We start from the raw sequence: 13,426 nt of genomic DNA on the forward strand, positions 1-13,426 counted from the left end.
CATAAGCTAGATGAATGAGAGCCCTACAAATGTTATCTGGAGGTCACTAATTCCTTTTGTAAATCTGACCAGCAATTTGTGCTTCAGTGGTCAGTGTAAAGAGTAGTTGATCTCTAAATCATTGCTGGCTCATTGAATCAAGGTAGCAATTGAAGCAGCGTACTTCTGAACCAGAAGGTGATTCTGCAAGTCATCTTGCTCATTTGACGAGAGCTCAAACAGAGTCTTAAGTACATAAGTATTGCCAAACTGGGACAGACCAAAGGTCGATCAAGCCCAGCATCCTGTTTCCAACAGTGGCCAATCCAGATCGGAAACAGGATGCTGGGCTTAAGCTGAGCAGTATCCCAGGAGCATATTTGTAGGGCAGTGATTCTTCCGTCAAATATAAGTTTGATGTGTGGGTCAGAAGTGACAGTAACTGTGGACAGTAATTTTGGAGAAGGCTTTCTTTCTCCCACCCTGAGCATTAAGCTTTGGTACATCCATTAGTCTGGGCTTGTCTAGCAGGATGATAAGGAAGGTGAAAGTTATTCTTCTTACCTAATAATTTTCTTTTGTTGAGTCTTGCTAGACCTATCCAGGACCTACTTTGGAAGACTTGAGGGGTTTGATTATGTCCTTGGGTTCTATGTCTGTCACTAAATTATAGGTTTTCTGCATAGGTTTCCAGGAAAGACAATTTTTGGTAAAATATTCTTTGCTGTTTTCGTTTACTCCGTTACTGATAGATTCCTGACTACACCACCTCTTATACTGGTGATATCACTAGAATCTTCAGCTTTTTTGCCTCCATCTGCTGGTAAGGGGCCATAACCTACTAGTCTTGAATGGTCCTAGCAGGATTCAAGGAAGGGAAGTTATCAGATAAGAGTAAACTTCACCTTGCTTGAAACCTAGGGTCCTTGCTTGTATGAACCACTTCCTTGTGTAGCATAGTAATGAACCACACCATCCAGTTATAACTGTATCCCAGACACTAGTCCAATATGACATCAGCAACATTATTCCCAGTATATACACCCTTCCATGTGGATTTGTTTTCCAGTAGGTGGAACAGTTCTCCAAGACCTCCCTACTTTTAGACTTTTCTGCCAGGCAGTCCCACTCAGCATCTGTCAGATTAAAATAACTTAGCAAGGGGAGTCACGTGATGTGGTGAGAGAGGAAGACGTGTGTCTTTGCTCTCCGAGGCCCCGCTGCCAGATTTTGCCCTAAAAACCACAAAAAACCCACGCTAATCGCCGCAATAACAGCGGAAGATCAACAAACAGCTGATGGATAAATTTGTGGAAACTGGAACAAAAGCGATGCCGGCACGCAGCACGAAAACGGCGAAGGACAAGGCTAAGGCGGCGGACCACGCTGAAGAGAAGGCCCCGCCGCAAGGCGAACAGAACTTCACCGCATCTCAGCTAGCACAATTGACTGCCGCGGTGACACAAGCGCTGGAACCGCGTTTAGCAAAAATCTCGGCGCAATTAGAACAGTACGATTCCCGCCTGGAGGACGCAACGAAGCGCATTGGAGAGCTCGAGCGGCGAGTGTCAGACATAGAAGACGCGCAGCCCCCCTACATAGCCAGCAGCAAACCACAAAAGCGACGGTGGAAACGCTGCAGCAGAAAGTAGACGACCTAGAAAACAGGGGCAGAAGGAGCAACTTACGCTTGATCGGCATCCCAGAATCAGTAAAAGACTCAGTGCTAGCAACAGTGGTTGAAAAATGGCTGACGGATGAATTCGCGTTGTCCGATCACGCTGGAGCTTTATGCCTAGAGAGAGTGCACCGAGTGGGCCGATTCCAAGATGGCCGCCAGACTCCACGGGCAGTTATTTTAAAAGTTCATAATTACCTGCACAAGCTGGAGATTTTGAGGGGTTATCGCTTAAAACGAGATGATACCAAATTTGAAGGGAAAATTGTAAGAATCTTCCAAGATTACTCAGTGTCCTTACAAGATCGCAGAAAGAAATTCACACCATTATGTCGACGGCTGCAGGAGCTACAGATCCAATTCATGTTGATATACCCTGCGGTATTAAAGATTCGGCAAAGTGGAAAATGGAAATCATTTGATTCGGAGGCGGCTGCCAAAGATCATATATACAAACTAGAACAGAACAGACAACAGCTGGCGGAAGGACAATCAGGAGAATGACCGGAGATTTCAGCTGGTGAGATATGATAAGAAAGTTGCTGTTGGGCACACATTACACAAAACAGACTAGGGCGCAAACACATCAGGTCTGGTGGGGGGGTCTCGGGCATGGCAGGGGCTCCTACAGATCTGCTGTCAAGAAAGTTGGGGAAAGTGGATAGTTGGAGTAGAATAAGGGGGGGGGGCAGGGTGGGTAGGAGGGATTCAGTAATAGTTAAAACTAACGCTGCAAGGTATTCTCAGGGGAGGAAAGCATCTATACAACACAGTCTCAAAAAACAACAGAGGAGCTTAAAAGATAGGGTGGAACACATACAGAAATGGAAGAGAAGGGTCTTCGGGGCCAGGCTGGGAGCCCGGGAGCCACAGGCCAACCTGTCTGCCTCGGCAATAGTGGAAGCTCACGGGTGGGGTGGATAAGACAAGGTTAGTGTCTTGGAATGTGTGTGGCATCACATCTCCCACCAAAAGAACCAAAATACTATCGGCTCTTAAAAGACACGGGGCGGGTATAGCTTGCCTACAGGAGACTAGACTCTCAAAAGAAGAGAGCGAGAAATTGAAAAGAGGATGGGTGGGAGAGGTATTCTATTCCCCGGCAACAGGAAGAAGGGGTGGGACGGCTATCTTATTACATAAAACTTTGAAAGGCACCGCGAAAATGCTATTCAAAGATGGGGAGGGAAGAATAGTGGGAATACAGCTTAACCTGCAAGGGAAACAAATGCTTCTGATCTCAGCATATGGCCCCAACACATCTGCTAAACGTTTCTATGCGCAGCTACTAACACATTGCCAGACACATGCAGGTCTCCCCGCGGTGGTGGCCGGGGATATGAACCAAGTGCTAGACCCCCTCCTAGACAGGACGAGGAAACTGAGTTCTGGAGCCGCCTCGGACAGTTCCCTTTTAGATTCGTTCTGTCAGAACACGGGCTTGTTAGATCCATGGAGGATATTGCACGGCGAGGAGAGAGACTACACTCATACCTCCCGTGCACACCGCACCCAGTCTCGCTTGGATTATATACTAACCTCCCCCGACATATTTCAGAAAGTAACAGAGGCGGTCATAGGCCCCGAAGAGATCTCTGACCATGCCTTGATATGGGTTGACCTGGAGGGAGAGGCATATTTTCGGCAGTCCCCGGGGTGGAGATTCCCGGCATACTTATACGCATCGAAAGAATTTGCAGAACATTTATACCAGCACTGGGAAGAATTTCACACACATAATCAGGCACACGCAGAAGACCCCATTCTGTATTGGTCTGCAGCCAAGGCGGTCTTGCGGGGACAGGTCATAGCGTATGTGAGCAAACGAAATAAGCGAATGGCCCAAGGCATAGTAGCTCTGGAGAGGCAGTTAAGAGAAACAAGAAAGCAGTATGCCAGACACCCCTCGCAATACACCTATGAGCTCCTTACGTCTACGAGGGTGGCATTAAACAGCTTACTCCAGGAACGAACAGCACGCTCAATGCTGTTTAGAAAATATAGATTGTTTAAATATGGAGATAAGGCAGGGGGGATGCTTGCGAGACTAGTTAAAGGCACGCGGAAGACTCACTACATCGCAGCGGTACGTGGACAAAGGGGAGAGATCATCACTAAACCAGAGGAGATAGCCAAAACCTTCCAACAGCATTTTGCCACATTATATAAGGGGGAGAAAGAGACGGGAGGCTTTCAAGAAGCCATCAGAACATACCTAGATAACGCTAACATGGGGAAAATATCTCCAGAACACCTCGATCAACTTAATAAACCGATTGGAGCAAAAGAGCTCCAGAAGGCTATAGGCGCACTAAAAACGCACTCAGCACCAGGGCCCGATGGTGAATTCTATAAGATGCTTAAACAAAAAATACTGGGGCCCCTGACGGAATATCTCAATGAAGTGGTGGATAATGGTCGATTCCCCTTGCATGCTAACATGGCCCTGATAAGCTTAATTCCAAAAAAAGGGAGAGACTCACTACAACCTAGCTCATACAGACCAATCTCTCTGATCAATGTGGAAGCCAAACTATTGTCAAGGATATTAGCAGACAGGCTGGCACCTCTTCTTCCACAATTGGTTAAAGAAGATCAGGCTGGATTCGTTAGGGGGCGCCAATCAGTTCTGAATGTGCGTAAATTCATATTAGCCACACTAGTAGCTCCTAACACACACTCTCAAAAATTGGCGGTGAGCCTCGACGCAGAACGGGCATTCGACCGGGTGTTATGGCCCTTTCTGTTTGAAACATTAAAATGGATAGGCGTCACGGGATGGCTACTACAGGCCGTCACAACACTATACACTGACCCCCGGGCCATGCTATTAGTTAATGGAATTCGAACAGAGGGATTTGACATCGAGAAAGGAACACGTCAAGGTTGCCCGCTATCCCCGTTACTTTTCCTGTTGACCCTAGAACCTTTGCTGAACAAGATCCGACTACACGAGGGCATACAGGGGGTCAAAATAGGACAGTATGAGATAAAGGTGCTGGCATACGCTGATGACCTGCTGTTGCTGCTGAACTCTCCCCGAACATCGTTAAAACACCTCCTAGACACTGTACACAGCTATGGCAGGCTCTCGGGCTTCCAGCTGAACCTGACAAAATCTCTGGCACTGCCCCTAGATCAGGGATTGAGGCATGAATGGGGAGAAGCGTTTCCTCTGCAATGGGCAGAGGATCAGATTAAGTATCTGGGGGTAATAGTTCCTGCCGACATGGGGCTCCTATACGATAGGAATGTGCTTCCAGTCCTGCAAGAGACCAGACGCATGTTAAACCTATGGAACACATGCCCACTTTCCTTATCAGGACGCATAGGATTAGTTAACATGATGATAGCCCCTAAATGGTTATACCTCTTTCAGATGCTCCCATTATATTTAAGACAGAGAGAGGAAAAGGCCCTCAATAAATTGATTCAGACATTTTTGTGGAGGGGGCGGAAGCCTCGGCTCCCTTTGAGTGTTATTCAGAAGCCGAGACTGCATGGGGGGATGGGCTTACTCAACATAAGATATCTGACCATAGCATGCTCGATGAGACACATTAGAGATTGGCTAACAGGACATGGAGAGTTTTCCAACACACAAATAGAACAGGCCCTCTCACCTACAACACATTTAGGGTGGTGGCTGCATGCGTCGGGCAACAGCAGAGTTAAACCCAACTTAAGAAACAATCCATTCGTCCATTCAGCAAGGGCGGCGTGGAGATGGCTGTGCAGGAGACACTGGTTCAAGTGGTCTGCGACCCCCTTTTTGCCTCTGCTTCATAACCCAGATTTTACAGAGGGCACAACCTCAGCGATGTTTGCTAGATGGAGGAAAAAAGGAATTCAATATCTGTACCAGCTGGTGACAGAGGAGGGCAGAGTGCGACCATTCCGGGAATTGCAAACAGAATTCAACTTACCAGAGACTGATCAGTTTGCGCATTTGCAGATACAACACTACTTATCTGAATTGGGCTGGACCAACTTAAGCGAGGATGTACAGGACACTTTAAATACAGCATTGACATTGGGGGCCCAAAACAAAGTGCCCCTGCGATTCCATCACAGATATCTACAGGACTCGACGGAGGACATTGACTACAGAGGCAGAGCACAGAAATGGGCAGTGGATCTGAATGCGGAGGTGTCGGAGGAGGTATTGCAGAACTTTTTACACTTGGCATTACGCACCTCAACATATTCCAGACATTGGGAGATACAATACAAATTTGCACTACGACTTTATATCCCACCAGCTAGGGCGTTCAAGGCAGGATATGGTGGCACAGGTGCATGCCCTCATTGTGCCCAGGCATTGGTGGGACTAGGACATATGTTCTGGTCTTGCCCTCGGGTTGAGCGTTTTTGGTCTCAGCTGTTAGCGGCCGTCAAACAATACTGGAGATGCAACACAATACAGAGGCAGCCTTTATTGCTCTTTGGAAAATACTGCTACACGGGACATGCTCCACCAGGACTTAACTCCTTTCTGCACAGGGCAGTGCTGATCGGCAAGAAGATAATTCTGCTCAATTGGAGAACGAACGAGGAGCCCACGCTGGGAGCTTGGAGGACAAATATGATTGAACTGTTAAAACTAGAACGATGTGGAATTACAGACATTTCCTCTGTGGAGGGCAAAAAGCTGGAAACCACCTGGGCGAACTTTTGGAATACCCTACAACCAAATGCAAAAAGTAAAATTCCATATCATCAAGCTGATCAATCCATAGACTGGTGGGTTGTGTCCATCTACCAGCAGGTGGAGATAGAGAGCAAACTTTTGCCTCCCTATATGTGGTCATGTGCTGCCGGAAACTCCCCAGTATGTTCTCTATCTCAGCAGGTGGTGGTCACACACAGCAGCAGCTCTGGCTAGGCCTCCAAGCCTAATCCTTAGGTTTTGTTGAGGCCTGGGGTTGAGGGCTCTTTTGAGCAAGTGCAAACCTGGTGGTGCCAGGTCCCTCCTTTTCTCCCCCCTCCCGCTGGCTCCGTTTAAAAAAAAAAAAAAAAAATATTTTTAAACGTCTTTAAAGGCGTTTAATTCGACGTTTCTTTAAACGTTCATTGCAGCTACTCACTGGGACACCAGTTCGTTACAGCTCGGAGCGGCAAGCAGGTAATTTTACCTTTTTATAGCGGGCAGGGGGTTCCCCGATTCTTCTCCTCGTGGCAATGGCGTCGGAGGGCGAGGGCGCAAAGGGTCGCTCCCCGGATCGCTGGAGCGCTTCTAGAGGGGATGCGGGGGTTTTACAACCTGACTCGCCCTTGATGGGTGATAGTTTAGTGACCGATGAATGTCCCGGTCGTTCCTCCGGCGTGGCGGTTTTTTCCCGCCATAAACGCCCATCCCCCGCTCCTCGCCTCCGCCATCTTGGCCGGCCACGCGGCTCGGACGGCTTCTTCGGGGCCGCCCTTGAGGTTGGAGACATTAATGCCATGAACGCCCTTAATTTGGGCGACGGCACAAAAGCGGCTAAAGTTAAGCGCCGTTCTTCCCGCGCGGCTCCTTCACGGAGTTTCGCGCCGGACGCCATTTTGGATGCGCAGCATGTCTCTCCCCCGCTATTGCGAGCGCCGGTTGAGAGTGCGTCTAGGGCTGTTGCCCAGGCTGCGGAAGTGCACAGTCTGGGGGGTTTCTCCCCCGAGTTTGTTTTGCTGCTGCATCAGGCTTTCCTCATGCAAAACGCTGCCCCTGCTCCCTCTTCTGATAAAGAGGTTGAGGTTCCCAGAGGTAAACGCCCTCGGTTTGATTTCCAGGCCTTGGAGGACTTTTGTCTCCTCCGATGTAGATGAGGGCAGCGTGTCTGAGGTCTCCCAACGATCCTTTGCGGATTCCTTGGAGGAGATAGATCCCCGCTCGGCTGGAGCGGATGACCCCTCTGCAGCGCGGCTTTTTAGCCCAGAGGATTTGCCCAACCTGTTGTTACAGGCCATGGACACTTTGAAGATTTCCTCTCCGGAGGACGTCTCTCCCTCAGCCCCTGTTGGCTCCGCCATTATGCTGGGGACGAAGCGCCCGCCTAGAACCTTCCACGTGCATGATGCCATGCACACCTTAATTGCGGCTCAATGGGATGTCCCGGAAACGAGCCTTAAAGTGGCTAGGGCTATGTCCCGCCTCTATCCTTTGGCTGTGAGTGAACGTGAGGCCTATCTGTGGCCTACCGTGGATTCTTTAATCACTGCGGTGACTAAGAAAACGGCGTTGCCGGTGGAAGGTGGCACGGCCCTAAAGGACGCCCAAGACAGAAGATTGGAGGCGGCCTTAAGGTCGTCCTTTGAGGCAGCTGCTTTAAGTTTGCAGGCCTCAGTTTGCGGCTCCTATGTGGCCAGGGCGTGCCGGACTATGGTGCAGCGGGCTTCCCCCTCGGATCATTCCTTGAGGGCTGATTGGCCGGCCCTGGAATCGGGCTTAGCCTATTTGGCAGACTTGCTGTATGATGTCTGGAGAGCCTCAGCTAAAGGCATGGCTCAGACAGTCTCTGCGCGGCGGTGGCTTTGGCTGAAACATTGGTCTGCTGACCACGCCTCTAAATCCCGCCTGGCTAGATTGCCTTTTAAGGGCAAGCTGCTCTTTGGGGTCGAGCTGGACAAAATCGTGACCGATCTCGGCACGTCTAAGGGCAAGAAATTACCAGAGGTCAGGGCTCGGGTTAGTACTCGTCCCGATACCTCCAGAGGACGGTTGCAGGAAGCCCATCGGTACCGCCCGGGCAAGTCGGGTTCCTCTGCCCCCTCTTCCTTCAAGAGGAATTTCTCCCCCAAGCAGCATTCCTTTCGCAGAGACCGCCGTCCCGGAGGTGCTCCCTCCGGTCCTCCCCCAGGGTCTCGTACCCAATGACGGGGCCTTGGTCCACGCCCCAGTGCAGATTGGAGGACGGCTGTCCTCGTTTCTGGGCGAGTGGACCACTATAACTTCAGACGCGTGGGTGCTGGAGGTCATCAGAGACGGCTACAAGCTAGAGTTCTGCCAGCCCTTAAGAGACAGGTTTGTACTCTCTCCCTGCAAGTCTCCGGTCAAGCTGTGGTAGTGCAGCAGACCTTGGACAACCTGATCCGCCGGGGTGCGGTCGTTCCGGTGCCAAAAAATCAGATTGGCAAGGGACGTTACTCCATTTACTTTGTGGTTCCAAAGAAAGGAGGTTCTGTCCGGCCTATCCTCGACCTCAAAGGGGTCAATCGGGCCTGGAAAGTGAGGCACTTTCGCATGGAGACTCTCCGCTCTGTTATAGCGGCAGTGAAGGCAGGAGAGTTCTTGGCTTCCTTGGACATCAAGGAAGCGTACCTGCATATTCCCATCTGGCCTCCTCTCCAACGCTTTCTGCGTTTTACAGTCCTGAGACGACACTTCCAGTTCAGAGCCCTCCCTTTCGGGTTGGCTACTGCTCCGCGGACCTTTTCCAAAGTAATGGGGGTCTTAGCGGCCTTCCTGCTAAAGGAAGGAGTACAAGTCCATCCTTATCTGGACGACTGGTTGATCCGAGCCCCCTCTTATGCAGAGTGCGGCAAAGCTATGGACCGGGTAATTGCTCTTTTGAGCTCCCTGGGATGGATCATCAACTGGAAGAAGAGCCAGCTGCGCCCGACTCAGTCCCTGGTGTATCTGGAAGTTCGATTCGACACCCAAGTGGGCAGAGTGTTCCTGCCAGACAATCGGATTGTCAAGCTTCAGGCTCAGGTGGACTAGTTCCTAGTAGCCTCTCCTATTCGGGCTTGGGACTACGTGCAGCTTTTGGGCTCTATGACGGCCACGATGGAAGTAGTGCCCTGGGCCAGGGCTCATATGAGACCACTGCAGCTATCTCTGCTGCTGCGCTGGACTCCGATGTCGGAGGATTATGCTGTGCGCCTTCCCGTGGACCCAGCAGTGCGCAAGGCGCTGAGCTGGTGGACGCAGACAGACAAGTTGTCTGCAGGATTGCCTCTGGTGACCCCGGAGTGGATTGTCGTCACGACAGACGTCTCTTTGATGGGCTGGGGAGCCCACTGCTTGGGAAGGACAGCGCAGGGGCTCTCGTCTCCTGCAGAGGCAAGTGGTCTATCAACCTCCTGGAACTCAGAGCCATTCGGTTGGTGTTATTGGAGTTCATCCCGGTACTGGTGTTGAAGCCTGTACGGGTCCTGTCGGACAATGCCACGGCTGTGGCCTATATCAACCGCCAGGGAGATACCAAGAGCGCCCCTCTAGCCAAGGAGGCTATGAGTCTTTGCCAGTGGGCGGAAGCGAACCTGGAGCAGCTTTCAGCGGCCCACATTGCCGGAGTCATGAATGTCAAGGCGGACTTTCTCAGTCGCCATACCTTGGAGCCCGGAGAGTGGCAACTATCTGCTCAGGCGTTCTTGGACATCACGAAGCGCTGGGGCCAGCCGAGCCTAGATCTGATGGCGTCATCGGCCAATGGCCAAGTGCCGCGCTTTTTCAGCAGAGGACGGGACCCTCGATCCCTGGGAGTAGATGCTCGTCTCCAACAGTGGCCGACACAAGAGCTCCTCTATGTGTTCCCGCCCTGGCCCATGTTGGGCAGGGTGCTAGACCGGGTGGCAAAGCATCCCGGCAGGGTAATCCTGGTGGGTCCGGATTGGCCCAGACGTCCCTGGTATGCGGACTTGTTCAGGCTCTCAGTCGACGATCCTCTGCGGCTGTCAGTGGAGCAGGGCCTGTTACATCAGGGTCCCGTGGTGATGGAGGATCCCTCTCCCTTTGGTCTTACGGCCTGGCTATTGAGCGGCAGCGTCTGAGGAAGAAGGGCTTCTCAGACAAGGTCATCGCCACTATGCTGAGAGCGAGGAAGCGCTCTACTTCTACTGCTTACGCCAGGGTTTGGCGTATCTTTGCAGCATGGTGTGAAGCAGGCTCACTTTCTCCCTTCACTGCTCCAATTTCTTCAGTGTTGGCGTTCCTGCAAGAAGGTCTGGAGAAAGGCCTGTCGCTCAGTTCCCTTAAAGTCCAGGTAGCGGCTCTGGCTTGCTTCAGGGGCCGCCTGAAGGGTGCTTCCCTGGCTTCGCAGCCAGATGTGGTGCGCTTTCTCAAGGGAGTTAATCACCTGCGCCCTCCTCTGCACTCAGTGGTGCCTGCGTGGAATCTCAACCTGGTGCTAAGAGCATTGCAGAAGCCGCCTTTGGAACCCTTGTCGAGGGATCTCTGAAAGACCTGACGTTGAAAGCAGTCTTTTTGGTGGCTATCACTTCAGCCAGAAGAGTTTCCGAGCTCCAGGCGCTCTCATGTCGAGAGCCTTTTCTGCAGTTCACTGAGGCAGGAGTGACTATTCGCACAGTGCCTTCCTTCCTGCCCAAGATTGGTTCTCGCTTCCATGTGAATCAGCAGCTCTGTCTCCCTTCCTTTCGTAGGGAGGACTACCCAGAGGAGTACTCTGCTCTTAAATATCTGGATGTGAGACGAGTCATCATCAGATACTTGGAAGTGACCAATGATTTCCGGAAATCGGATCATCTGTTTGTCCTGTTTGCAGGTCCTCGTAAGGGTCTGCAGGCTGCTAAGCCTACAGTGGCAAGATGGGTCAAGGAAGCCATTGCAGCGGCTTATGTGGCCGCGGGGAAGGTGCCGCCTATCCAGCTGAAGGCTCACTCCACGAGAGCTCAGGCGGCCTCGATGGCAGAGGCCGGATCCGTCTCCTTGGAAGAGATATGCAAGGCGGCAACTTGGGCTTCGGCTCATACATTCTCCAAGCATTACCGTTTGACTGTGGCTGCACGGGCGGAGGCCCGGTTTGGAGCTTCAGTGTTGAGGTCAGGGATTTCTATGTCCCGCCCTGGGTGAGTACTGCTTCGGTACATCCCACCAGTCTATGGATTGATCAGCTTGATGATATGGAAGGTAAAATTATGTATAATCATACCTGATAATTTTGTTTCCATTAATCATAGCTGATCAATCCATAGCCCCTCCCAGATATCTGTACTGTTTTTATTCTGGTTGCATTTCAGGTTCAAGTTTAGTCTTCAGTTACTTCAGAAAGACTTCGTGTTCAAGTTTTTTCACTTGGATTCTTCAAGAGTTAAGACGAGTTTGTGTTACAGTGAGCTGCTGCATTCCTCTCCCCTCCGTTATACGGGGCTGGATTGAGACTTAAAATTCTGCCGGCACTCCCTCCCGCTTCGTGCGGCTGTAGGGCAGTTTTGTACCCCTCCCGCTTCGGTGTTAGGGTCAGTCAGCTCCTCCCGCGGTTGCGGTTGCAGGATAAGCCAGATCCCCCCGCATCGGCGGGTGTGGTGTCCCTCCCCCGCTCCGCGGGGATGAGCTGGACGGATTCCCCTCCCCCACTTGTGTGGGGATGAGCTGGGTTAATTCCCCTCCCCCGTTTCGGCGGTGGTGAGCTGGGCAGAGTGTCCCTTCGTGGGTGTAATTCTCTAAGTGCTGAGTCCTGCGGATGGAGCTTTGATATCGACATACTGAGGAGTTTCCGGCAGCACATGACCACATATAGGGAGGCAAAAGTTTGCTCTCTATCTCCACCTGCTGGTAAATGGACACAACCCACCAGTCTATGGATTGATCAGCTATGATTAATGGAAAGAAAATTATCAGGTATGATTATACATAATTTTACCTTCTAAATTGAGAGACTGTGTGGTTGCAAAGGAGAGACCCTGAATACCTGTAGACTGAGAGTAGACCATTGAGAACCGGGGGGGGGGGGAGGGAGGGGAAAGTTGGGGGGGAGTTCTAAAGGGGGGGAAGATGGGAAGAGATAGAAGAACTGTTAGATAGACACATTGGAGTGCATCGTTGTAATAGTGTTGGTTCAGATGTTAATCCTGCAAAGATCTTTGTACACTTGCACACCTGTACATTGTTTATTGAATTTGCAATAAAAATGATTGAAACATAAAATAACTTAGCAATAGCAGTCTAATAAAATATCAAACATAAATAAAAACATGCAACATAAAATGAGAAATCCTATCAGACCACCCTCAAAAAAACCTCCCGAGACCATGCCAATGTGTTCTCAGTTTAAAAATTTCTTTCAACACAGGTTGTATCAACTGTTTATTTGTTAATAGAGCATTTTCTAATTTTAATTGTTTCAAGAAGAGAATTCCAAAGCAAAAGTCCAGCTGTTGCTGTACATATAGGTGGAGCAAATAGCAACCTCGTCTTAGCAAACAACAGAACACATGCATTGTAATATTATGAATATATCCTTTAAGTAATCAGATTTTTCCTTTATGTGGTCCTTTTTAAATCGAGGTACGTACTTAAAACTGAAACCTCTAGACATCAGGTACCCAATGTATGGTCCTTTAATTTGGTAGAATGTTAATACAGTTCCTGATCCTTGTCAATTGATGAGTGGCAGAGTTTTGTATGATTCACAAAACTTTAAGGTTTTAGAGAACATTAGGCTAATCAGTACTTGTCAACACCAGAGGTGACAAAAACGGACTTTAGATGTATAGGGTGTTGTGTTGGTTTGAGCCTACACAAAAGCTGCAACAAAGTTTCAACCATATTACTCTTTTTCTAGCTGTCCACACCTACTATTGGGAACTGTCTGACTAGAGAGCCTCCAGCAGCTGCTTCAACTCCAGGTGTACATGAAACAAATACATCGGAACTGCAGGCAATGCCAGATCCTGAAGACTCAACAGCTGTAGACAGTGAGGTATTACATGTCATTTATGGCTTATATGTAAAAGCTAATTTTTTAAAACCTTGCTTGAAGGACAATAAAGACCCCCCCCCCTTCATATATGCGTTACTGTCAATAAAACGGTCCAATATTTAACTTAAATATT

The 13,426-nt window shown here is 50.0% G+C and overlaps 1 protein-coding gene across 1 annotated transcript in view; it reads left to right on the forward strand.

Annotated features, from left to right (window-relative positions):
- PCM1 (pericentriolar material 1) overlaps positions 1–13,426 on the forward strand; it is an 866,960-nt gene that overhangs the window by 332,841 nt on the left and 520,693 nt on the right. Inside the window, 1 exon segment of the mRNA XM_030191464.1 lies at positions 13,156–13,293. Coding sequence (XP_030047324.1) covers positions 13,156–13,293 — 138 coding nt within the window.

This window comes from Microcaecilia unicolor, chromosome 2 (assembly GCF_901765095.1).
Source record: "Microcaecilia unicolor chromosome 2, aMicUni1.1, whole genome shotgun sequence".
Taxonomy (NCBI): domain Eukaryota; kingdom Metazoa; phylum Chordata; class Amphibia; order Gymnophiona; family Siphonopidae; genus Microcaecilia; species Microcaecilia unicolor.